Genomic DNA, 26,549 nt, shown 5'->3' with positions numbered 1-26,549 from the left:
ATACCTAACTGGGTGCAGATTGCAAAAGCAACCTGACTTACATAAAGGATATAAAGATATAGTGTTCAGTATTTAGTCCAGTTGCCACCCATACTAGATCATATGGGGATACACCTGATGAGTCGCCCCTGAGGAGATCTGTGTGTATGTACCCCTCAATCCGCCCTCAATGCCATCGGTGAAGTCTTGATTATATAGTATATTATTTGTAGAACGAACTTTTGCAAAACATGAAAGTGTTATTTCTCAATAATAATTGATTTATAATGAAAATCGAGTTTTCTTTGGCTGCTTCGATCAACAATACCTAGTCTACCCTTAAAGGCACCCGTAAAGGCACTATCAGCAATTTGCTGAACCAGAACGCCTGAAAATTCATTACAATACAGATTATCGCATAGATGCGCTACTGAAGTGGACATTAATGGCAAAATCCAATGTGAAATCAATTCAAGGCCTGAGCTGATCCTATCGCAATTCAACTTGCCCTTCTTTATATCAACCTCTCAAAGGATCCAGTATATAAATCTCCTGACGGACCTCTTTATACCTGAGCCCTCCCTTTAAGGGAGTTACTATGATATTGGGAAGTGCGTGCATAACAAATTCGTATCGAACTGGTATTACAAAAGTGGTGCCAATAAATTGATTAATTGATATGAAGAACTCGATATTTTTATTGTAATAAATAAATTAATGCTTTCTAGTCTGGAATATTGTGTTCATGTGCATTGAGGTCAATCTAACTTATATAGTATCATAATTATGGTCTTGTGCCTTGTAAATGCTACATATTACGTGCATTTCAAGTTCAGATACTAATATCCTGAAGTACTTTTTAAAAATAAATAATGAGGTTCACTTTTTTTTAAATATTTTGTATGACCAGATAAGATGTAACTTAAATATTGTAAAGGGTGGGGATATGGATAGGGTGGAAGCACTCCAAAAATAGCGTTTTGGGGAAATGCTAAAAAATTGGGATCTTTTACAAGCATGCACTACCAAGTCGAGAGCCTTAATCATGTAAATGGGCAAAAGCTGTTGGTCTTTGGGACTGCATAATTAATATAATGCACATCTTTTTACTCTTTTAGTGAATTTCACTCATCTTGTAGTGCATTATTAGGGGTCTACTCACTTTGGTTCACTCTATTACATTAAGACAGTATATTGAGTGTCAGGGGCCCAGGATCGTTATGGGATGAGGTTAATTTTGAATCAACTTACGTTTGTATTAATGTGGTAGATAGTATGAATGTTGCCATAAATACGACAGATCCGATTAAAAGCGCCGCCCGCTGAAAATGAGATAAAGTTAAATCAGAAATTAATATAGCAATATAGCAAAGATGTGCAATTAAATGCAAACAGCCTGAAAATGCCTTTGAGAGTGTGTATTGTCATGATTGTTGCTAAAAAATCAGTTCCCGATTGACAGGTTAAAATCTACAAAATAGTGTGTATAATTTGACGGTGGTGTAGGCCTGCAAAAAAAAATGTGTAAACGAGGTCAACGTCTCTGATGCTCTGGTTAGGCGCAGAAAATCATAAAAACACCACCTTCTTTGCCGTTTCTGTACAGGCCAGGGTCCCCGTTTGCCGGCAAACACATGTAGGGGTGCCTTCATTTTGTAGGCCTAAATGTATAGGCCTACATTTACGCAGCAATCACAAAACACCCCGGGAAAACAGCTAACAGAAAACGTTTAAATGTCGGGTTATATATTTAAAGGGTATAACGGTTTTTAAATTAATAGGCCTAACTAAAAGATTTTTGAAATCTGCAATGTTATTAAGTGTTGCCAAACTAAACTATTTTGCAAAAAAGTTACCAAAAATATTTTGCAATAACATTTCAACATTTTAAAAATGTTGTTGTTGTGTTTTTCATAATTATTTTTTCATGACCTCATCACCCGCCTCACCATTTCAAAATAGTAACAATGACAATCACGTACCTTGTCCATAATGGTTTCGTTTTCCCTGGTAACCTGTCTTTTATTTCATGATGATGCAAATTTTCATCTCCGTAAAAATAATGTTAAGTCAAAGTTGCTTCTATTAACTTCTTTATCATGTTATACACACCATGCCGCTTACAATGATATTATATTTTGAGAGTTGTAAACTAACTGTAGGCCTACTACCTCTACTATCACCTCAATCAATCAATGAATCAATCAAATCAATCAATGTACCGTCCCGTAGTCCACTATTTTATATCCCAAATATTAATCAATGATGGGGGAATTAGTCGAAAGGTCAATGAGGCTAGCGGTGCTTCCCCCTGTAAACATTAAAGCTGACACCAGAATCTTTCAGGGGGTCCGAAAATTTACCTAAAAATTATTATAAAATAAACGGCCGGGGCGGGGCACTCTAACATGAAAGTGGTGTACTAATGCCTTACCGAAGTACCCCAGCAAACTCGAAACGTTTTACAGGAAACGTTTAAATGTCGTGTTATCATGGTTATAACATGTTTTTAAAAAGAGTATAAAACGTTTATTAACATTCAAAATACGGTACGTTTGAAAAAATATTTACCCAAAATATTTTACAACAACGTTTTCAAAACGTTTTCATGGCCTCATTTAAATAATCCGACATTTAAATGTTATTAAAGTGTTTAATTTAAGAACATTTTGTGTTTGCTGGGACCGCACTAGGTCTATATACGGGTGGGGATTTTTGTCGAAAAAGGGGTCATGGGAGGTACTGTCATCAGTGACTGTGAAAAATAACTGTCTGGGCAAATTCATTACCCTACCTGATAAAATATTAAACGAGACCAGATTTCTATACATACCCTAAACGGGACAATGTACCAAAAATGACCTTTGAAAGTAAAAAAAAAGACCTCCCTTGCCTCAAAACAAAATTGAAATAGCGCCACCTAAACGCCACCTGATCTATAAATAGCGCAGAAAAAAGTCAATAAGTTAATTGGGAGACAGGCTCTATAAAACCAAACTTGAGTACCTGCAGGCTGTAAATAGAAACCAAACAAGCATTCGGTAATTCCGTGACTTCGAATGATGTGAACTGGAAACACTATGAAAACACAGTATTTTACAACGTTGGAATGTATTTACAGCATTGACAACTTATCTAATTGTTAGTTTTCATGTTAAGGAAACATTCTATCTGGAAAAGCAGCAGCTTATTATTGGTAAAACTGGTTGCAAAGTAGACACAACAAGTCAGTCTCTTGGACGTATCTGTCGACTCGTATGTGTTGACACTCATACTCCCGCAGACGTAGACGACAGAACATTCTTGATTGGAGTGATGTGCTAACTTGAGTATGTTTTAGTTGATATCATACACTGTGAACAACTACATGATTTGTAAGGGTCCTTCAGGTCCTTAACGCAAGCAATATTTTTAATGTTCGGATTCAAGGTATAACGAAGGAATATGTCTGGGAAAACAACTGCTGCTGCCATTATATTCAAAGTTTTCCTGCCTTGCGTGCTGTTAGCAGGTAAGTACACATTGACATTAATTGTCAGAATGTCAGTACTGTTTAGACTCGCTTGCCAGTCCTATATACGCCGTACCTATGTATATTGAGGACTGGCTTACGCCATTTTGGATGTCAATGGGAAATACACACTTAACGATTTGCGCCGGTTAGAAACTTGAAAAAAATCTTTAAAATTTCATCAATGTATATAAAAGTGGTACCAACCGTATTGTGCTTGCTAATTTAAGACTCGGTTGAAACAAAATTAAGGATCGAAAGCATTTTAGTGTCCAAAAGGCAAAATTATCGTCAAAGTTCTGCGAAATCGGCACCCTTGCGAATGGTTCAGAATTGAATCGGGAACGAAAATATCCGATCTTTGCGATCAAAAACACAAAATTACAACTTTAAACATACTATTGGCAAAAGACATTATTACCAAACAATACAGAATAGAAAATTTGACAGCATTTTCTCAAAATATTGAAAAAATTTGCTCACTAGACATCGAAAAAGTACGCAATCCAATTCCCGTTCAAACGCGTGGGAAACTGAAAGTGCGATAATCGTGACTAGTACTGTTAGGGACCGTTCGTTCATACATATGCGCTATATAAGTACAGTGCATGTGATTGGTCGAGAGCCGGGCATAAACAGCGTTTATGCTCGGTGGCCTGGATACATGTGCGATCTCGGGGTATTTTAAGAAAACAAAGGAAATTCATCATTTTTTATGATGTTCCTTGTTATCTTTTGTCATTATTTTGATGAAATAAGAATCACAAAATGTTCTGGTATGTATGAACGGAGTTCATTGATATATTTTCATGACTAAACGGTTGTTTATGCCCGAGGCAAGGGGCTGTCATGAAAATATATGAATGAACCCCTAATTCACAAACACTTGTAACCGGAGGGGGGGGGCTGGTGTATAAAGGGGGCCCTGAAATTTTTATCCCTCTGAAGGGGGGGCTTTAAAATATCACCTTAATTTTTCTTGTAGAACAAGAGTGTACACTATTTTCTATGGGGTTGACATTCATTTTTTTATGTCCAAAGAGGGTGGCCCTGAAAATAATTTTAGGTCCGAAAAGGGGGGGCCTGAAAACAAAATAATGTGAATTTTTTTGCATCAGGCCCCCTTGTTACAAGTGTTTGTGAATGGTCCTTTAGGCCCTTCGCACTTGATTATTAGTTTCCTGTTTACGGCCCGCGTCCAAAATTGAAAATCTCAAAATAATTAATTATTTTATTTTTATTTCTAATTTTCTCCTTTAAAATAACTTTCAACTACTTCTACTTGCCATTTTCTGACTTTAATACTATCAACAATAATGATGAATAAACAAGGAGTACAACTCTACCTGAAGTCACTTATTTATAAAATCAAATATTGTTGTGGAATAATTAAATGCCCGCTCTAGTCAAAATGAGTCAATAGAACTTTTTGCTTGTAATAGTTCAAACTAAATAAAGAAACCTGTAATTAATAATTAAAAGTCACCTCGTCCCTTTTTCAAAATCTTGAACAGGAAACTAATAATGAAGTGCGAAGGGCCTTATAATATATGCAAGTTTCATTTGACCTTCAAATTTTGTTTTCTTGTTGTGATGTTTGTTTTCTTGTTTTCTTGTTGTTTTTATAATGTATTGTATTGTAAAGCGCTTTGTACATGAAAAGGCGCTTAATAAATGATGCTTATTATTATTATTATTATTATTATTATTATTGCATTGTATTCACAAAAAGGTTTCTGTGATTAAACTTCTAAACCATTATAACTGCAGTTATTATTGTCTAATTTGTTATCGGTACTTTTTTTTGTAAAATACCTAATGAAAATTTTAATGACTTACCCTTCAAAAGCTGTACATTTTTCTGCTATCACTGATTGGGCAAGCCTGAGTTTTATCAATTCCGATACTAAAAAACACACAAGTTTACCCAGCTGCCAAATAAAAAACTAAAATTAATTTTAAAGTAAATTTTTGTTGTTGTTAATTTTTTTGGAAATACAAAAAAAAAATTAATGGATCATATAGCACAAGCAAAATTTGTTTAAATCCTGTATTGTTCAGGTTTTTTTGGTTAAAATTATGGCGATTAATAAATTTTTGGTTTTTGCATTTAAGTGAGTATAAACCTCAAACAGGACTTTGATAGACAGCCAAGATCTAAATTTGATTAAAAGTTGAAACTGTAAAAATTCAAACAAAAATTTGTTTAACCGACTCTAGACTACTATTTACCTATTATTTTCAAATTACAGCTGCAATTGTGCGCTACAATGGCCTGTCAGGGGTGTATCTACTGTGTCTCATGGCACTGCCTCTTATGCCCAATCCTACCAAGATATCTATGGCAGGTAAGTGTCTTTTTTTGTCTGTCTGTCTTTCTTTGTCTGTCTTTCTTTCTTTGTCTTTCTTTATCTTTCTATGTATTTCTTTCCATGTCTGTCTTTCTTTCTTGGTCTTTCTTTGTCTGTCTATTTATGTCTGTCTCTGTCTTTCTTTGTCTGTTTTCTCTGTCTTTTGTCTGTTTTCTCCGTCTTTCTTTGTTTGTCGTTGTGTCTGTGTGGGTGTCGGGGTGTCTGTCAGCGACTTATGTGAATTGCCAGGTGTGAATCAACTCTGCTTTTCATTCACTATTCTTTTTAAGGTTCACATTGCACTGGTCCATGATCCAATCAATGTGCAAGGTGTTGTAATTGTTAAAAATAACATGTTGTGATAAATAGGCTCAGTTAAATCATATGGGCTTGACTTGTAAGAATGATCAGAATTTAGTAAAAACGCCAGTCCCTTTTCATATCATGTTTGCACCACACTATCGAGTCATGATATACAGATAAGAGATCTGCACTCCACTCTTGATCATAAGGTTGAAGGTTTGAGTCTCAGCATAGCTGTTGCTTGTACTTTAAAAAAAAGAAAGAAAGAAAAATGACAGTTATTTATAGTGTACTATGCACCTGGGCACAATGGCTAGACGTTGATCCACAAGCCTCATCACACTTTACACGCCTATATCATTCCATAAACCATTTACACATATAACAACAACTCAGGAGCTCACACCCTAGACATTCTACAATTGACATCACAACCAGGATCAGCTCCCAGAACGAGACAATTAATCAATCAATTAATTTTTAAAATCGTGCCAACTCTGGTTTATAAATATATATATACATGTACTTGGAAGTGAAAAAAATTAATACAATGAAAGTACTGAATATACAAGGCTTGCAGCCAGTTCTCAAACATGGCAAAATGATTTACGCCAAGTAACGCTACAAGATTTTTGTGATACACTTTGCTGCATGAATGTGCAAATCTGAAAGAAATATTGAGAGCTGAAGGGGTTGTGGTTGGGCCCCAGGGGGGTCACTCCCATTGTGGCATGTACACCATCCGCGATAATCAACTTTTGAAAAGCACCCTAAACAAGGATTTAACCCTTGGCTAAAACGATACCCTAAACAGGGATTTTATTCCTTGCATCAAATTTCATACCCTAAATATTTCATTTCCGCGTATTAGCAATTGCAATTTTGCTACCCTTTTTTCCAATATTTCATGTTTTTGACACCCTAAACGCGTTAGGCCGCTATACGGCCACAATGGGAGTGACCCCCGCAGGGGTTGGGCACTCTTGATTACAAGGTTCTGGGTTCAAGTCTCAGCAGAGCTATTGCTTATGTGGGCAAGGTGCTGTCATTTTGTCTCACATTACCCAGGTAGAGTGAGAAATGAACTCTTGATAAAATACACATTGATATTACTCATTAACCAAACTCCCTAGCAAGTTCTAGTTTTACCATTACATGATGTGCACAAGCTTCCTTCCCAGAAGATAATGTGGTGAAATTTGAGATTTATATTTTAAATTGCAGCAGGTGCGACTGAATGTTAAATAAGCATAGAACATTCTATGCACGGACTGTCTGTGTTATTAGAAAACAGGGAAATTGGTAAGCTATCTGTAGAACACCTATAATTGGGAGATGTTTTATGCCTGTGTATTATATGAAAATGCCAAACATGGCTTGCAGCCAGTTCTCACACATGGCAGAATTATTATATTTTACGTGTGGCAAGTGATCCTATTAAATATTTGTGATTCAGAGCTTGTGATATCTTATTTGCTGCATAAGTGTACTTAATAAATCTGAAGAAATACAGAGTGCTGAACGAGTTTGTTGGGTTATTATGTACATGATCACAAGGGTGTGGGTACGAATCTCAGCAGAGCTGTTGCTTCTGTGGACAAGATGCAGTATTATTATGTTTTTTATTTTTAAAATCCACACTACCCTTGTCGAATGCTATTACAAGCAGATGTGAACAGATCTGTTACATAGTACTTGAAAGTACTTGGTTTCGTGCATGAATCAGTCTAGCTATCTTGTTAACCCGTATGCAATCAGGTCGGGTTATAGAGGCGAGGTATTAAATTGTGGTAAACTTGTTTTAATTGATGTAAAATAGGCCTTCTGTAATTAAAGGAACAGTTCTATAGGTAGATGTTCCATTGTTTATGATCTATTGTGATTGGAATTTCTGAATGCATCAATAATTCAATATCAATAACACAGAGTGCCCTATGATTAGTTTTCCGTGTTCAAACATACAAACCATCTCAAATGTTAAAGTCCTGTAGGAAAAAATACCATGTCAACAATGGCTAGAAAAGTAAAAAGTTGCTCTTTGCCTTATAAAATTAAAGTACCAACATAGGTTTGGAAATTGGGATCCCAAAAATTTGGCATGTGCAGAGGGGGGGGGGCAATATTTGTTGGCAGGCCGAGAGGGGGGCGGGGCGATTTTTGGTGAGCCATTTGGAAAAAAAATATTGGGGGGGGGGGGGCTCATAAGTATTGCACAGCCTCTTATTGGATGAAGGTGCCATCTTATTTTTCAAGTAAGAAAATTAAATGTGCTAAACCTGCTACCAAAACATAAAAGGGTGCAGGAAACAACTTATTGGTAAATTTTATGGTACTTTTTTAAAATTAGTTTCTTAACACAGTACCATGTAATTTCAATGTAGAACTTGTAACTCATCTTGCATACCATGTTGTGAATATAGTTCATTCCAGCTATACCAATCATGACAACATCAATGATTATTAAAATTCCTTTTACAGTTGACTAGAATATTTATGATCATTGTGCGGTGGGTCATTATTTGTTTATGAAGGAAGCAAGTTTAAACAAGTTGTTTTATGCAAAGATAATGATTTAAGATAGTACCATGAATTCAGGTAGGTATTTGCCTTTAGCCAGCCTCTTTTTCACCTGGTGCAACATGAAATTTTTGTTCCAATCATGTTGAAATTTGAATGTATAGTGGGTTTTTTTTTAATTTTAAATTTCTTATTTATCCTGGGTAAATCATTCAATGTCAAGCACTTTTCTCCAATGATGCCTCATAGATAGTCTGGCATTACCCTACTTGGAACTGGCTGTGAGATCTTTGCCATTCACTGCATCTGCCCCACAATTCAAATGCAGTACCAATGTAGAGAGCTGATAATACATTTTTGATATTTTCTTCCACTTGGAATTAGACCAGGGACTTGTTAGCAACTGTTGCACCAGAGTCAAAGACCTTTTCAAGGGGAAGATTGGAATGTCATCTTTCACAGGGAAAGATCAAACAGCATGCCAGATGGTAAAAACCCAAAATTAGGAAAATGTTCACGTTTTACAGCAATTGTGAACAAAATTAAATTCACTTTTCTGGGCAATGCCCACCCTCGACCGAAATTTGTTGGTTTTACCCCACCCCCTATAATTCACTTCTCCCCCAATGCCCCCCCCCCCTCTCCTGAAAAAAATTCCCAGTGGTGCCGCCGGCCCGCCACTGATAAATTGTATGAGTTGCAATGATACGTAATGTACGCAAGGCAACTTTCTAATACTTTTTTTTGTATAAGCTCTGTTATCCTTGAGTTCAGTGGGGCAATGGTAATGTAAGACAACATTGAAGGGGGAGGATTTATTATGTGATCACACAAGCTTGATTTGATATTGGATTGCCCCAAAAAGGTATGTATGCCTGCAAAGAAGTTGTTTCTTCATATGATACAAGAATTATTTCCATTTGCTGCAAACTGTATATCATGTGCAAGCTATTAGTGTGCATTTATATACTTACTGCAACAGCAGTGCAGCCAGCTTTTTAGTGTGAGGGGCAAAGCCATATTTTCATCCGCATTTGTCAAATTTTTGTCCCAATTTTAGTCATTAATAATGACACTTTACTCTTTGCCATCCCCATTTTCATCCTGGATTTTTTTCTTTGGGAGGGGGTGGTGGCAGTGATCCAAAATCCCAAGGAAGATGCAAATACAAAAGTTGCAGATTGCTCCATTGGATGCCCTATTGATTTGTACACAAAACATTCTTGAACAAGAGAACTAGTATAAGCGTATGCTTTCCATTAAATAGAACCTTAAAATGCAACTTTTGATTTATAGTTTCTTCCTTGGGGTTTCGATCACAGTTTCTTTAATATTTTTTACCCAATTTCAACAAATGAAGTTTAAATTCTCTGCTGGTTTTAATATTGACATATTTATCTTTGTTTAGGATATACAGGGGTGAATATAACTGGTACCTTAATTATTATGCTGTCTTTATTCCATATCTTACTTCCATGATTAGACACACAAACACTCACCACACAAAATCATCAACATACACACACACATATATGTATATCTGCTCCAAAACAAAAATCCTTAAGATATTGATTTTGAAATACAGAAGCTAGTAGACATGTTGATGAGTATGTTAACTCAGGCCATGGGTGCCAGGGGCTAAGCGGGCTTTCTTGGTCGGGGGGCAAAATACAATTTCGGGGCACAGACGAAAAAAATTGCAGTTGCATCATACAATACAATGAATACATAGAGACTGTATGTCTTCGAGCTTCCCGAAAAAGGCCTTATTGGGATGATGTGCGCACGCAGCGTGAAAAAATGGTATTTTACACTGTTTTCGCCCATTATCTGGTTGAAAAGGGCTTTATTCATACAATGTCCGCGCGTACCGCAGAAAATTTTTGTATTTTACACTATTTTGACCTTTTTCTTTTCCTTTGTCCTCCTGATTTTCTCTTTCATTTTTTGTCAGAGGGGCACTTTTTCTTTCATTTTTTGTCAGGGGAGGCACTCTGCCCCCCTGCCCCACCGCTGGCTATGCTACTGATGGGTGCCCCACTTTTTTGCAGCTTCACTAACTCCGTTTTCCAGGATAGTAACTTTGGGCGCCCCATTTTTTGTTACCTTGCTAAGCGCCTGTGTTAGCTTCTAAGTACTTTATAGGACGCAATTTCCTGACAAAAATGCTCCCTAAGTGCATTGCACTATTCTAATATGACATGTAGAAAAATAGGGCAGGTTGATCTGTGCAGGTTGACAACCTTGTTGAGATGACATTAAGTTTATTAGTGTGTTGATTATCAAACTTACAAATTGATCTCTGTTTAAATTTAACGAGGATGATTGACAAATTAGCCTAGAGGAAAGCAATGTATTCATTTTAAATAGCCTGTTAAAACTGCAGTGAAACTGAAAAGAATGGAGTCACATGTATTGAAAAGCAGCTGGTTTCTTGGAACATTCTACTAGTACTACAATGTATGTACCATTGTACCTGAAGATACCTCCTTTATGAAAGGAGGTTTTTTTCTTTTCTTTGCTTTGCTTTGCTTTCATTTCCAATCCTATGATTCCTTTCCTTTCTTTTCCTTTCCTTTCCTTTCCTTTCCTTTTCTTTTCTTTTCTTTTCTTTTCTTTTCTTTTCTTTTCGTTTCGTTTCGTTTCGTTTCTTTTCTTTTCTCTGACTTTCTTTTCTTTTCTTTTCTCTGACTTTCTTTCCTTCCCTCTTGATTTTTATTTTGGTTTTTTATTCTTTCCTTCTGTATTAATCAATTAATTTTTATTTGCTTCTTTCTTTTACCTAGTGACTTGTTATATTAATGTGGTCTTTCTTTCAAGGCAGAAAGTGACAATTATTTGCCATCAATGTACAATGTAGTCTTTTAAAACTGTTTGAACAGTATGTAGTACTGTGTCCGTGTAAGGTAGCTGGCTGAAAATATACTAGCTACGGAGCTGAGAGTGTGTTAATGATGAACACAAGCCAGACTCAGTTTAATAATCTCATAACTAAATATTTTGAGGGTTTGTTGACAGGGAAACAGCAAAGGCATATGGTATTTCATTATCTTCCAGCAAGCTTACTAAACTAACACCTGAAGAATTGAATGTGTGTTGTTATCATTCATATGTCTGTACCTCTGCAAATAATGTAATTTTTGTAATGCAAACATTGAATGGCTGTAAAAGCGCAAATTTTCGATGAACATTAATTTTCATGCTTTTCGTACTCAATGCAGCTACCTCAAAATTAAAAATGCACACAAGATAATTAAAAATTACAAACTGAAAAACAAGCAAATTACATGTAGTTCAAAGTTGGTAAATTAGAAAAAATTGCACACACAAAAGTGAACACTTGTACAGGAATTCAGAAGTGAGTTATAATGGTAGACCACAGGATGTTGACCAAATTAACCTCATACTTGACCAGTTTAGCCTAAAAAGTGCTACTTTTTTGCACTCTTTGTGCGAATTTGCACCATATATTTCACCATTGGCTTCAACATGGCAAATTTTTTCCAACCCCATCCCACAATAGGCGTGTTTCTATTGGGACCGTTTACCGGTAAAAAGACGGTAAAGGGATTATTTCTGCTCAATAGAAACTGACCTTCCCCGCTATTTACCGGTAAACAGTGGCGAATTTTTACAGGTAACGTTTTCCTTCTTGAGGAAGGAAAATAGCGGGGACGCTTACCGGTAAACGTCAATAGAAACTCACTCCGTTCCGATTGAATGCGCATACAGGGAAGAAAACGGAAGTTGAGTCGCGAAATTGACCTCTGCATCATCAATGAGCTATCTTGTTTATGTATTATACATTCCATTCGCAAAAATTCTTAGCCCTAATCACATACAAATATTTGACTCACTTGCTAATAAATTAAATGGTAGAAATATTCATAATGCATTATCCCAGCATTATACATATTATTGATGCTAAATATTTAACATGAGTTATGATTTACTAGCGGGATACCCGCGCGAGAGTAAAAGCCATGAAATAAAACAACAACAACAACAGCGGATGAATCCAGCTGTGCATGCGAAATAAATAGAAATCAACTCGGATCCGCGGCGTAGTGTGCTTCAGAAGATTAGAAAGATATCATGAATTTAATATTATGTTGTTGATGTTAAATTACTATTCACTAAAAAAGAATATTAACTGAAATTAAACGGTGAAAGATTAAATTCTAAGACCTATTTTTTTGCGCGCAACAATACTGATGAGTACTTACGTCGATATCACTGAGGGGGATTCCCCAATGGCGTGTGATGTACGAGAACGAATGGAAACGCTAATAAAAAAAAACAACATTATTCTTCAGTCTTCATTTCTCGTGTTTGCTACCTCATTTTTAGCCAAACAATTAAGAAAATACTACAATATTAAAATCCACAATGCTTTGCGATTGACCCGGGGATTGACCTCAGTGCACGACCTTTCGCGGTGTGTCAATCAACGCTGTTCATCGAGTGTTTACCGGTAAACAACGTGCAATGGAAACTGACCGTTATCCGTCTTTCGCCGCTATTTGACGGCGAACAGTTTTACCGGTAAAATGCAGGGGACTCAATAGAAACACGCTAAATGTCAAAAAGAAAGAACCTTGGCTGGATTTGGAAATTCAGGCTGGTGGGCATGCATAATACCTTGGCAAAATAAAACCCACACAAATTGCATGTCCCTAATGTACATTGATCATTAAAGTATAAAGTAGTTGTTAACGGTGTGTTACACACGCAGATGTTTTGTATCTCCTGTTTTGGTAAATAGTTCAGTGTATGGTGCTGTAAAACCTTACAAAGGTGTTTGCACTCCTTATGAACACAGAAAAAACACACCAAAGACTGAATCCTTCAAGGGGTGTATTGTAACCAGAACCAGCCTACAATTAAGTGCAAAATTCCCTGGGACACTTGTTCACATTTCACTCACATGGCTCAAGTACAACCGTCCATGGAAGTTCACTATAATTATGGTATTTTAATTGTAAATATTCCAACCTGTTTCAAACCCCCTCCTGCCCCACCAAGCAATGTTGGAGCAAATACCCCCACCCCCACCCAGCAATGTTGGAGCAAACATCTCCTCCTGCCCCACCAAGCAATGTTGGAGCAAATACCCCCCCCCCACCAAGCAATGTTGGAGCAAACATCTCCTCCTGCCCACCAAGCAATGTTGGAGCAAATACCCCCACCCCCACCAAGCAATGTTGGAGCAAACATCTCCTCCTGTCCCACCAAGCAATGTTGGAGCAAATACCCCCACCCCCACCAAGCAATGTTGGAGCAAATACCCCCACCCCCACCAAGCAATGTTGGAGCAAACATCTCCTCCTGCCCCACCAAGCAATGTTGGAGCAAATACCCCCACCCCCACCAAGCAATGTTGGAGCAAATACCCCCACCCCCACCAAGCAATGTTGGAGCAAACATCTCCTCCTGCCCCCACCAAGCAATTTTGGAGCAAACATTTACACATTTCAGATATAATGTGTGCATGTTTTGACTGTTTTCATGATATTAGGGCTGTGCAATAATTATCAGCCCTCGGGGTAAAATTTCGAACGGCTCGCCAAAATCGCTTGCCCCCCCTCTCGGCCCGCCAAAAATCGCTTGCCCCCCTTCTCGCCCGCCAAAAATTTTTGCCCCCCCCCCTTGAACATGCCAAATTTTTGGGATCCCAAATTCCAAACTTTAAATGGTCTAGATGTATGTTTGAAGAAGTGAGCAGGAAAATTTGCATATTTAAGCGTTTCCATCGGTTTCCTAAGCCTTTTAAAGCATTTTATTAAAAAGGTGCCCTGTGAATGCGTACAAAATCGCTTGCCCCCCTCTCGGCTTGCCAAAATTGCTTGCCCCCCTTCGTCTCGCCAAAAATTTCTTGCCCCCCCAATTTTACCCTCCCCAGGGCTCATAATTATTGCACAGCCCCTTAGTGAATTACTTCTGGGTCCGTTTTAGAACTGCTCCAATCCAAAAAAAAATGGGATTCCTGAGAGTGAAGGGTTTTTTTTCTCTGGGCATGGTGGTTGTTGGTGTTGTGTTGTCTTTGTTTTGGGTGAATTATAGTTCAAAAAAATATCAGTCATTCTACTTTGACCATAAAACGCTCTGCTATAAAAAAAAAATCATCAAAATGCAAAATCTGGGCTGTGGGCCCATATAAAAGGTTTTTCTGACCTTATGTACTTGTTACAACAGTGGCATTTTAAGTTTAAATGAGCAAGAAAAAATATTAAAAATTGATGACAAAACATACTAAACAAAATACCTGTCTGAAAGGCTCAGGTGATTTTGTCAAGATCAGAATGCTTGAATAGACAAATGCTGCATGCGTGGTAATTTAAACATAAGACCTTGAAATCTTGTCAATTTTCCCGGAGTATGAATTAAAAGCAAGATATATTAGATAAAAAGACTGTCTCTTTCGTAATGATAAAATTGGCTATTCCAGTTGAAATCCTTATACCCCGTATGGAAGATATGACCTTAACCTTCCATACAGGGAGTGTGAATTTCAAGTGGAGTTACCTGATTGGGTGATTCCATTTGAAATTCATACCCCCTGTGTGGGACATTAAGGTAATGTCTTCAATAGGGGGCGTATGTATTTCAGCTTAAATAGCCCAATGTCTGTGTTTCTCATATTGATACACAGTGATATCATTTTGTGATGTTATCAGGCAAAACAACGTAGATGTCAGCAATAATAAATTTTGACATTTTCTATATCAATTTACATAATGTTAATGCTACATTTTGCTCTAAACTGCATCAGGATTGAAGTCAGTGGTTTTTATGATATGAATTATTTCTAAAACAATAGAAAGCAAAAGCTGAGCACTGCTCTCTTATCTTGTTTTTGCTAGTCTAAAAACTTTTTGCAATTGGCAGTTCTTGGTGAGAGATGTTCTTTTTTGGGGTGATTAAGTGGGGTGGTTCCAGGGATGTTCTTTTTTGGGGTGATGAAGTGGGGGTGGTTCCAGTGATGTTCTTTTTTGGGTGATGAAGTTGGGGTGGTTCCAGAGATGTTGTTTTTTAGGGTGGTGAAGTGGGGGTGGTTCTAGGGGTGTTTTTTTTGTGGTGGTGAAGTGGGGTGGTTCCAGGGGTGTTTGTGAAAGAGATATGCATTTGTGTGTTTTTTGTGCGATATATCCACCTTTACCATGTGTATAGTTTAAGAATTTTAATAATGTTTTCTATTTTAATAACAAAAAATGTTATAAATATAATGACTTTTAATTACATTTTTATTGTAAATTACCATTTAATTCAGCCATTCGTTGCCATTGTGTATGATATGAATAAATACAACTGAATATATCATGGTGTAGATTATTCATCCAGTAGTTCAAAATTATTTTGTAAATTAAATCTAATACTGGAACTAAAATTTGCAACTCACTTTGCTACGATGACATCATCACAACATCATCAATCAGATGCCTGATGAAGTTCGATGTTTTTGGACGCAACATAGCAAAGTGAGTTGCAAATGTTAGTTCCAGTATTAGATTTAATTTACAAAATAACACCTGAATTACTTCCAATCCATGTAATATAGATTTTAAACAGACGTGAAACCTAATTTTGCGATTATGATTGATGATGATGAATGGGTGCATGTTGTAATGAATACAGACTGACAATAAATGTATGAAATTTCATTTTTAATAAAGGTTTGCCTCAAAGCATCACACATTGTCAGGATAATTAGAGGAATAAGTATGCTTTTGACAGGAGCAGGTGCCTGGTTGATGGAAATAAATTGAACATGAATATGAACTCTTAAAGGGATATTTTGTAATTTTAGCACACTCTTTTTAGGATATGCTTCAATATTCCTAAAATTTCTTAATTTGGATGAACATGCACACAAACATTATGTACTACAAGATTCCTGTTATTGCCGACCCCAGAGGTAACACTGCTGCCCAGCTACTCTGTGGCTACTGTAGAGTATCAGTGCAGTACCCTTTTGAAGTAGCAGTGTACCTGGGTGGCAGCAATAGTAATCTGGTAGTGTAGTCCTATGTTTTTGATGATATATTTTTAAAACATATACACTAAAGCCAAAAAAGAAACTTATAATTTTTCACAAGGTCATATCTTAAAATCCTGTCTATCAAAATTAACCAAAATTGCACACAGGATTGCCTCAATACTCTACTCTAAACACATGTCACTAACTATGCAGTTGTCCAACTGACACAACAGCAAAACGCACTGACATGCAAGACCTTCCTGGACCACATTCACGGCGCAACAGATTACTTTGCCTGGGTTCTAATTATTCGCCTGTGAATGTGATCCCGGAAGCTGTTCCTTGTCAGTGCATTTTACTGTTGTGTCAGTTGGACAACTGCTTGGTTACTGACATGTGTTTAGAGTAGAGTATTGAAGTAATCCTGTGTGTAATTTTTGTTCATGTACAGGCGAATAATTGGAACCCAGCCAAAGAAATATGTTGAGCTGTGAATGTGGTCCGGGAAGGTGTTGCATGTCAGTGCATTTTGCTGTTGTGTCAGTTGGACAACTGTTTGGTTACTGACCAGTGTTTAGAGTAGAGTATTGAAGTAATGCTGTGTGCAATTTTTGTTCATTTTTATGGAGATGATTTTAAGATATGACCTTGTGAAAAATTATAAGTTTCTTTTTTGGCTTAGTGTAGTTATTAAACAAAAAAATTGTACCTGATTGTACCATACATTTTTCTTAACAAGAAAGATAACACATTTGTGAATTTGTCAAAAATTCTATAGCAAGCAAAATGGCTTTTAATTATTTGAAAAAAAGCAATGCAAGCAACCTATGCTCATTTTGCATTTTTTCCTTTTTGGTTAAATATTTGAATTCTAATTAAATAAGTGGTTATGTATTGCTAATTAAGTTACATAATGAATTCCTGAAATACAATTGTAATTAACATAGGTACTACACTACCTTTTGTTTGCATTATTTCAATTGATCTAGCTTTTATTTGCATTATTAAATTGCTGATAGTGCAAATTTAGTTCATTTGAACATCGATGATATGAATCAAAACCACATTACCTGCCTAATTGCATCATAATTGGTGCATTTTGAGAGAACAAAAATAATTATATAAATGTTTTTGCAATCTTTAAAGCAATTTAAAGCCACATTGTAACATTTCTATAAAAGTTTTACTGTCAGATATGTCCCCTTTTAATTTCGAGCCATTTTTATTTATTTAATTTTTTTTGGGGGGGGGGCAAAATAAAACAAAATTGCACAATATTACTGTAAAAGTGGACATTTTTGTAATTTTGGGTTTTACTGGTAGGATGGGGGGGGGAGCAACTGGAGGTGATCTTAGTAGAGTAGCCCCCCCCCCCTGCAGTGTCATGACCTCTACAGGAAAGAAATGTATTCACATATTTTTTTCGCAGTAGTTGCTTTGAAAGTAAAAATCATGAAAATAAATGTAACACAAATATTTCTACCTTTACAGGAGTAGTAAGTCAGAGAGTATATATCCTACCCATCCCAGAATCCTTTGCAACATGACACATCAACTCAGTACTTCAAATGACACTCCTATATTGCTTTATACAGGCTCCCTTTGTTTTCATGTTGCAAATAGACTGGCTAAACATGAGTCAATGGTCAAGAAATAAACAAAATTGCAAGATCTGGATGTGCTCTGTTCGTTGAGGAACTTTTTGTTACTATCGACCCATGTTACACTAGATAGCAAATCAGTACAGAAAACTAAAATTGATGAAATGGATTGTGGGAAGTGTAAGATATCTTCTCCAGTAGTAAGTTAATTTGAATAGATTTCTGTATCTGTGATGAGTGCGCAAATCAAGTGTAACTAAATGACGCAGTGTACTCTTAATTGAATAGGTGCCATTTATGAGAAGGCTAATTGCTCACAATTTGAGCATGTAATAACAAAGTCATGTTTATCCGAAAGAAGGGAAAATTAGGTCGTTGTGATAATGCCTTAGGTAAATATTGTTGTTTCATTTTGCTGTATTTAATTGTTAGTTACATCTTTTCGACTGGAAGAAAAGCAGTATTTTTTCATTGGTGGTGTGTTGATGGCATTTAGTGCTCATATTTTTGGAAGAGATATCACACTTTCAGTTATGAAGGGTTGCATGTATCGCAAAAAAGTTACAATCCAATGAATAAATTACAAATAAATTAAAAATGATTTATATTGTAATTATTTTGTATATAAATCCTGTAATACGTCATATATAGAAACAGTATTTTACCATTGTGCTAAGGCAGTTGAAAGGCTACATAAAAATGAAAATATGCAGTTGAATGTAGCCATCAGGAGTTGCAGGGTGTGATGCACGCTCATGCCAATCTGAAAAAAGTCCTATTTTGTCTGTAAAAAGAAATGTTGAAAATCATCCCTTTTTGAAGGAAAAGTCACAAAAAACCCACATTTTGGGGAGAAAACATTGCAATTAGCCCCTTTCTGAGGGAAAAATTCACAAAAGTCCACTTTTTGCCCCCCCCTTCAAAAAGAAAAAAAAAGGAAAATGATGTGGCTATGGGCCTGCTAACCACCATACACCTTGAATAATATTTGGGACCAAAATTGGACAGATTCCATTGTTAGTTGCATCTTGAAAGCAAACAAACAATAACAACCCAACAAAAAAACAAGCAAAATGACCAAAAATATAAAATATCAATTTCTGACAAATTTGATGAATAAAATTTTTCATACCCCTTCTCCATACAATGACAAAATGTGTACAAGATTATATGGGCCTATATTATTATGAAGATGTAAAAATGCATCAGTACTGAGCATCAGGTCCATGCTCTTATCTTATGAATGACTGTAGGTGTGCATTTATAGGTTTTCAGGATACAGTATTAGGTAAGTTTTACAGATACCATATCTGCATCAATAGAGATTTCTTTGTTTTATGATTGCCTTACGAATGGTGTGTTTTATTACAGAATGAAATTTATTGAATCCATGACAAACGCAATCAATCCAGGACAAAGATATATAGTGGAAAGTAAAGACCTGTATCAGTGGTCTTAACAACAGCCTCATCCCTTGCATAAATCTGGAATTAACCCTAACCCTACCCGTGGTTTTTTTGCTATCGGAAGGGAAAGAAGAAATGAAAAAGGAGAGAAGATGAAGAAAAAGGTCACTTGGCACCCCCGGGATTCGAACCTCAGACCCCTCGCATGCCACACAGAAAATCCCCAGCATGTAGCCGCACAGGTGATGTTGGCCCGGCCAACGATTCCCTAGGTATATATGACTTGGGCTGATTGCGTCATCAAGTCCCGTGGAATGCATGCACGCTGAGTGGTTTTAATAGTGAGCTTTAGTGAGACCTAGTTGGGTTAGGGTTAAGGAGGCTTAAGTCTAGGAAAAACATGCATATTAACCCTAACCCTACCCGTGGTTTGTTGCTATCAGAAGGGAAAGAAGATATGTAGTGGTCTTAACAACAGCCTCATCCCTTGCATAAATCTGTAATTAACCCTAACCCTACCCGTGGTTTTTTGCTATCGGAAGGAAAGAAGAAATGAAAAGGAGAGAAGATGAAGAAAAGGTCACTTGGCACCCCGGGATTGAACCTCAGACCCTCGCATGCCACACAGAAAATCCCCAGCATGTAGCCACACAGGTGACGTTGGCCCGACCAACGATTCCCTGGGTATATATGACTTGGGCTGATTGCGTCATCAAGTCCCGTGGAATGCATGCATGCAGAGTGGTTTTAATAATGAGCTTTAGTGAGACCTAGTTGGGTTAGGGTTAACCGGAAGTAGTCAATATTTTGGCATCAGAAGAAGCTATTGGTATTACTATTTTGCTCATTGACCCTGTGAAATAGGAGAGCTGAAAGATATATTGAAATTTGTAGAAAAATTTTGATGGGGAACGTGGGGATGGCTGAGTGATGAATATGTCAATTGTGGGGTAAATTGGGGAAGGGGAATGAAGTTGTCAATTTTGTGGTAAATTGGGGATGGGTAATGAATCTGTCAATTTTGGGGTAAAATTGAGATTGGGGTGAAGCTGTCAATTGATGGGTAAACTGGGGATGGGGTTGAAGCTGTCATTGTGGGGTAAGTTGGGATGTGGATGAAGCTGTCAATTGTGGGGGTAAATTAGGGAAGAGGAATGAAGCTGTTAGTTAAATAAATAAATAAATGTAGACATTTATATAGCGCTTTATGCCGTAAACAGCCTCTAAGCGCTTTACATTTATTCCGCCGTCATTAGAATATGTCGGAACCACGTTTGCAGCCTACAAGTGGCGCAGGGTCCATCAGTACAATGACTGTGACTACCCCTAACAGCTTCCCATTGCACCTGGGTGGGGTGAGGCAAGCGAGGCAAAGCGCCTTGCCCAAGGGCGCTAACACGGTGGTGGGGACGGGAATCGAACCCACGCACGCCGAGCAAGCTCTCAGATTATGAGTCCAAGGCCGTAACCACAATGGGGTAAATTATTGATGGGGGATGAAGCTGTCAGTTGTGGGGTAAATTGTTGATGGGGATGAAGCTGTCAATTGTGGGGTAAATTGTTGATGGGGATGAAGCTGTCAATTCTGGGGTAAATTGTTGATGGGGGATGAAGCTGTCAATTCTGGGGTAAATTGTTGATGGGGGATGAAGCTGTCAGTTGAGGGTAAATTGTTGATGGGGGATGAAGCTGTCAGTTGAGGGTAAATTGTTGATGGGGGATGAAGCTGTCAGTTGAGGGTAAATTGGGGATGGGGGATGAAGCTGTCAATTGTGGGGTTTGGAGATAAATTGAGATTGGGGTGAAGCTGTCAATTGATGGGTAAATTAGGGACGGGGATGAAGCTGTCAATTGTTGGGGAGGATGAAGCTGTCAATTGTGGGGTAAACTAGTAAAAGTGAGGATGGGAGGGATAAAGCTGTCAGTCAGGTCACTCACCTTTACATTGATTTTGAGATACAGCGAAGAAGTGTTACTTCTTTTGTAATTTATGTTTTTTTTTTCCATCAACCTGAAATTATCACATCTCCGCATCAGTGGGCAAAAATCTAAGCTTGAAATCTGGAAAGTCAATTTGCTTGACAGATGATGAGAAAAATCCAATTAATAATTTGTTTTCCTTGATGGCATCAGATATTATCTTTTCAGTGTTGTGCACGCATATTACAGGTGCGAGCCCAATGTCTAGGGTTTATTTTATGTCAGAAGTACATTTTTTTATATAAAAGAAAATACCTTTTTTTCCCATTTTTTTAGGATAAAAAAAAATTACAACTGAGACTATGTTTGTGTTTTTAAGATATGGTGCAGGTTTTCTTGAATTTACTTCATATATTTTTACTTTTCTGACAGGCATATTTGTAGTTATATTCAGGCCTGTACGCAGGATTTTTTTTTGGGGGGGGGGGGGCGGATTCTGAAAAAGTGGACCGTCCCAATTTTTTTTGACAATTTTCATATTTTTGCAAATTGGAGGGGGGAGGGGCCTGGTTTTACTGCAATTTTAAATATAGCCACAGTGTTAATTGAAGCCAATCTGAAGACAACATGACTGTAGAAAATCACATTGAAAAAGATACTTTTAAGTATCTTAAAAGACTTACTTTTAAGACTTAAAAGTCTTCCTCCAACTAGATGAGGCCTGGCAAACAGAAGTATTGGGTACCTTTTGCATGCCACTGATATTGGCATACATTTTACATTGCTCAAAATATCCAGGTATGTACATGTAGACAATAAAGTGATTGCGGAGAATTAATGTATCATATTATTAATATCTTATCAAATTTGTTCACGTTAATGACACAAGCAGGTGTTGCATAATTGATTTGTTATTAGTAGGTCAGAAATAATCAATGTTGCGTTTCGCATAATGGGGAAAATCAGGTCAGTCAGTCATATTTTTTTTCCTTTTGTTTTTGTGGGCATAGCAGATAGGACCACTTAGCAATATGTTGTGTGATGGATGTAGGGGTGTGTTTGTCAGTGTTAATCTTTTAAAAAATCAGTGACAGTGCCACGGGGCGGGAAATGCCCCCCAGTCAGAACTCTTGCCCCCCTATTTCTCCCCAGAAAAAAACCCCAAATTACAAAATTTCCACTTTTTGCGGTAATTTTGCGCAAAATTGATTGATAAAAATGTCAAGTTAGTATACCTGAAGTACTCCTTTTCTTTCCATGTGTAGCTATTAAACTGTAGCATAATACTTTCATTCTTGGGGAAGGGGAAAGGGGAGGGGTTGGGCTCTCCTGATCAACAAATGATTATTTCATCATAAAATGAGCACAAACATTTTTTAAGTAAGGAGGATGATACCTTATACCTTACTCCCTGATCCCTTACTTTCACTAAAAAGATTGTACCCTTAGCATGTGATTGTCATGCTTGTATTGCCGATTGCTCGCACATTTTCAGATTGCTTTTGTAACAGCTACTTATTTTACATCACTAATTAGCATTTGCTATGGGATTAAATATGTATTCAAGGAACAGCACTATGGCAGAGGAGATATCTTACCCTTCCCAGAATCCTTTGCAACATGATACATCACCTTGTCAGAATGAAATTAGCCTAAATCGTAAGTCTCAATAAAAGTCGAACATCTTGACCACAGTGAAACCTCTTTGAGAGATGAGAGGTAGTCTTAGTTCATTGTCAAAAAGCTCGTACAACCATAGACTGTTCTTTTTACAGTCTATGGTCCCACAGATAAAAAAAAATGAAAGTAACATTGGGTTTCAACTTTGGAACATCTTTGAGACAAACTATGAAATTAAGATCGCCTGATAGGCTTTTTAGCCTGGCTTGAGCATTTTGTTTGAGCCTTAGTCCCATCAGGATCCAAGCGTGTCTCCACACAGAGTGACTGTTTAAACAAACAAATGTGGGTCAGTTGTCATTTAAAAATAAACATAATTAAATTTGCAAGATCCGGATGTGCTCTTTTCATTGAGGTTCCTTTCATCACTATCGACCCATGATTATGAATGTTTTGAGTCATCCAGTAGTGTAAAATAGACAAAAATATGAATCAAATACTGGACTCACCAACGATTTTTTTCAGTAACCTTGCGACCCGTTCACGGGTCTTCATCAGACTTCTTGCAGAGACTTGACTGATGGTTTGGTCACGTGATGGGAATCGGCGAGGAAGTAGTTTCACGGTGGGGTCCCAGGCGTGTGATAGCAGGAAACGGAGGCCCCCCTTCTTGTTGAGTTTGAGAGGGGAGTGAAAGAATCCATCCGGGAAAGAGCTGAGCAGCCAGTTCTCAACAAGAAAGGGGGCCTCCGTTTCCTGCTATCACACGCCTGGGACCCCACCGTGAAACTACTTCCTCGCCGATTACCATCACGTGACCAAACCATCAGTCAAGTCTCTGCGCAGTCTGATGAAGACCCGGTGAACGGGTCGCAAGGTTACTGAAAAAAATTGTTGGTGAGTCCAGTATTTGATTCATATTTTTGTCTACTATCGACCCATGTTAAACTGGATTACAAATCAGTGCAGAACATTAAAATGAATGCATTGTGGGAAGTGTAAGATGTCCTCTCTGACACTATGGCATCTGAAACAAATTCTCTGTATTTAAATTCTTTTGTATTACCATACCACTTGGCAATGACAAGAATAAGCCATGATAATTGTGTTCTCTCCCAGATGAAATACAGAATAATTCATTCCATTGTTGCTACTGCTTCAATCTCTTTCTATCTTATAACAAGCATATTCCATATCAGTGTATTTACTTTCTTTGATATTGCATAATGTAATATGCTTGAAGTTATAATTTGTAGAGAAACATCATTGCAATACATTGCATGTCATGCAGTCATGCAAAAATGAAACTTAATGTTTGATGTAATCAATGTTCATTTTACAATAAAAATTTCTTGCTTTAAGTACATGTATAGGGTTACAATGTAGTATATCCCTCGCCAAAATGGAACATATCATTTGTATTTAGGATGGTCATTTTTATCATAGATCTATGATCTATGTTTTTATGTTGCCGAAAATGCAAAAATGCAAAAGAAATTAAGCAATCGGTTTTGGGCATACATGTATTTCAAAATAAAATTTCCGACATAGGACTCATTTTATTCATCACATTAGGTGCACCAGGCATGTTCACACAATGCCGTAATTATTCAGAGTTTATTTCGCTGAATCTTGTAATTGTTTCACCAAGAGGTATTTATTTAATGGCACATTTTGTGATTTCCCCTATTGAGTGCAACGGTAAGTGTCCCCTTCGTGTCAGAGGGTGCAAGATGGAACAGCTGAATCCCGGCAAAAAATTGGAAATGAGATGAAAAAGCGATCAATCGTAAGTGACGTCATGCCGACCGATAGAACGACCTTGGTTTATTATGGTTTAATTTTGGGCGCCCCTAAATAGATCACAGTAAGCTTCTGGTGTAATTCCAAAGCTGATGTCATCAGGCATCACAAAACTTAGGATTCCTGTCCCCAGGCGTGAACGATATTTACTATACCCTTTTCTGGCAGAAACGTGTAGGCTGCGTACAATGCAACAATTGCACTGGCACCCCATGACTAAATGTATGAACTTCAATCACTTGGCTGGGTGCACAGGGGATGCACCGAATTGTGAAACTGAGATATTTTCATAAAACCTCAGAAGATATGATAAAATATTACCTCTTCTCTGACAAAAGCAAGGGAAGTGATATTTCGATGAAAATACCCTTTTTTTCAATTTCGCGAACACATGGTTTATAAAAACACCCCTTTTTTTGTGTTTCGCAAATCGTGTTTCTTCATCTGAAAACACCCCTATTTCGAAAATTTTTTGACGAGCATGAATACCTACAGATGCACAGAGTTTGGGGATTGGGTTCCCGTCTTCAATGGAGTCGTGCGGATACACAGTCAGGGATTGACTTAGGAGTTGTAATTCTCAAGTACGCTAATCGTGTGAGCACACCCAATGTGACATACAACCTGAGGCCAGACAGAGTTAGAGTGTAATGATAGTAGTACAAGCTGTCTGAATTAATAAATCACAACTTGGAATCAATACAGGCAGATGGTTATATTCCATCACAGATATGTGTTCCAATATCTGTGATTCCATTGGGTTTTTTTTTCAAGCAGAATATATGTGGATCATTTACTTGTCAGGTATTTGCTTGGCTAGGGTTCTCGCATGCCACATTGGGCCAAACAGTGAAACACATTTAAAAAATCTGTGTTTGTGGGCTAAATACACCTTGTTTTGTTTACCATGCTTACTACAGTGGGTTTATAGCCAGGACATATTCAGATGGGTGAGATACAAAGAGGTAAAGGAGGGAGCAAGACAACATTCAAAAACTTGATGGAAAATGGGCAAAAAAATTAAAAATGCCTAATATCTTATATATCAATGTGGCCAACATCTCAAAGGCTACACAAGAAGGGAGTGGGGGGGGAGACTTCTCATGCCAGGGGGGGAGGTAGCTGCCTTCCTTGCTCCTGGCTATTCAATGCTGCTCAAGGGTCAACCACCATATCCGACACACAGGCTGCCTATTGAGCACCCGTTGTTCTTGGTATTCATATTGATTGATAGTGTGAAAGATTTCAAACATTTTCTCTCCTTCAGTAGTGGTGCCAGGGGGTAATTTGCATGCTCCTTCCCACATCAAAATTGTTCAAATCTGAAAAGTGTGACTGTTTATCCCTTAAAATGCCTCCCTCCTGTTGTCAACCTCCCCGAAAATCTTGTGCTGCCACTGCACATAATTGTGAGATATTAACAATATTCTTTAGGGAATAGGTGGAGTGGGTGTTTGTGCGGATGAGGTCACATTATCATCAAGTGGACTTGAGTGCATCACACCACCTCTAGGTGTCCATGATTGCACTCTAATAATAGTCTTACATTGTACATCATCT

The 26,549-nt window shown here is 37.4% G+C and overlaps 1 protein-coding gene across 1 annotated transcript in view; it reads left to right on the top strand.

Annotated features, from left to right (window-relative positions):
• The first annotated feature begins 3,301 nt into the window (after nt 1-3,301).
• LOC140172734 (piezo-type mechanosensitive ion channel component 2-like) overlaps nt 3,302-26,549 on the top strand; it is a 143,321-nt gene continuing 120,073 nt past the window's right edge. The window contains exons 1-2 of the mRNA XM_072195866.1: nt 3,302-3,490; nt 5,743-5,838. Coding sequence (XP_072051967.1) covers nt 3,424-3,490; nt 5,743-5,838 — 163 coding nt within the window. The 5' untranslated portion in view covers nt 3,302-3,423. The remainder of the gene's footprint in view (nt 3,491-5,742; nt 5,839-26,549) is intronic.

Source organism: Amphiura filiformis, chromosome 16 (assembly GCF_039555335.1).
Source record: "Amphiura filiformis chromosome 16, Afil_fr2py, whole genome shotgun sequence".
Taxonomy (NCBI): Eukaryota; Metazoa; Echinodermata; class Ophiuroidea; order Amphilepidida; family Amphiuridae; genus Amphiura; species Amphiura filiformis.
The sequence above is the reverse complement of the archived record's forward strand: the minus strand, read 5'-3'. Positions and strand labels throughout refer to the sequence as shown.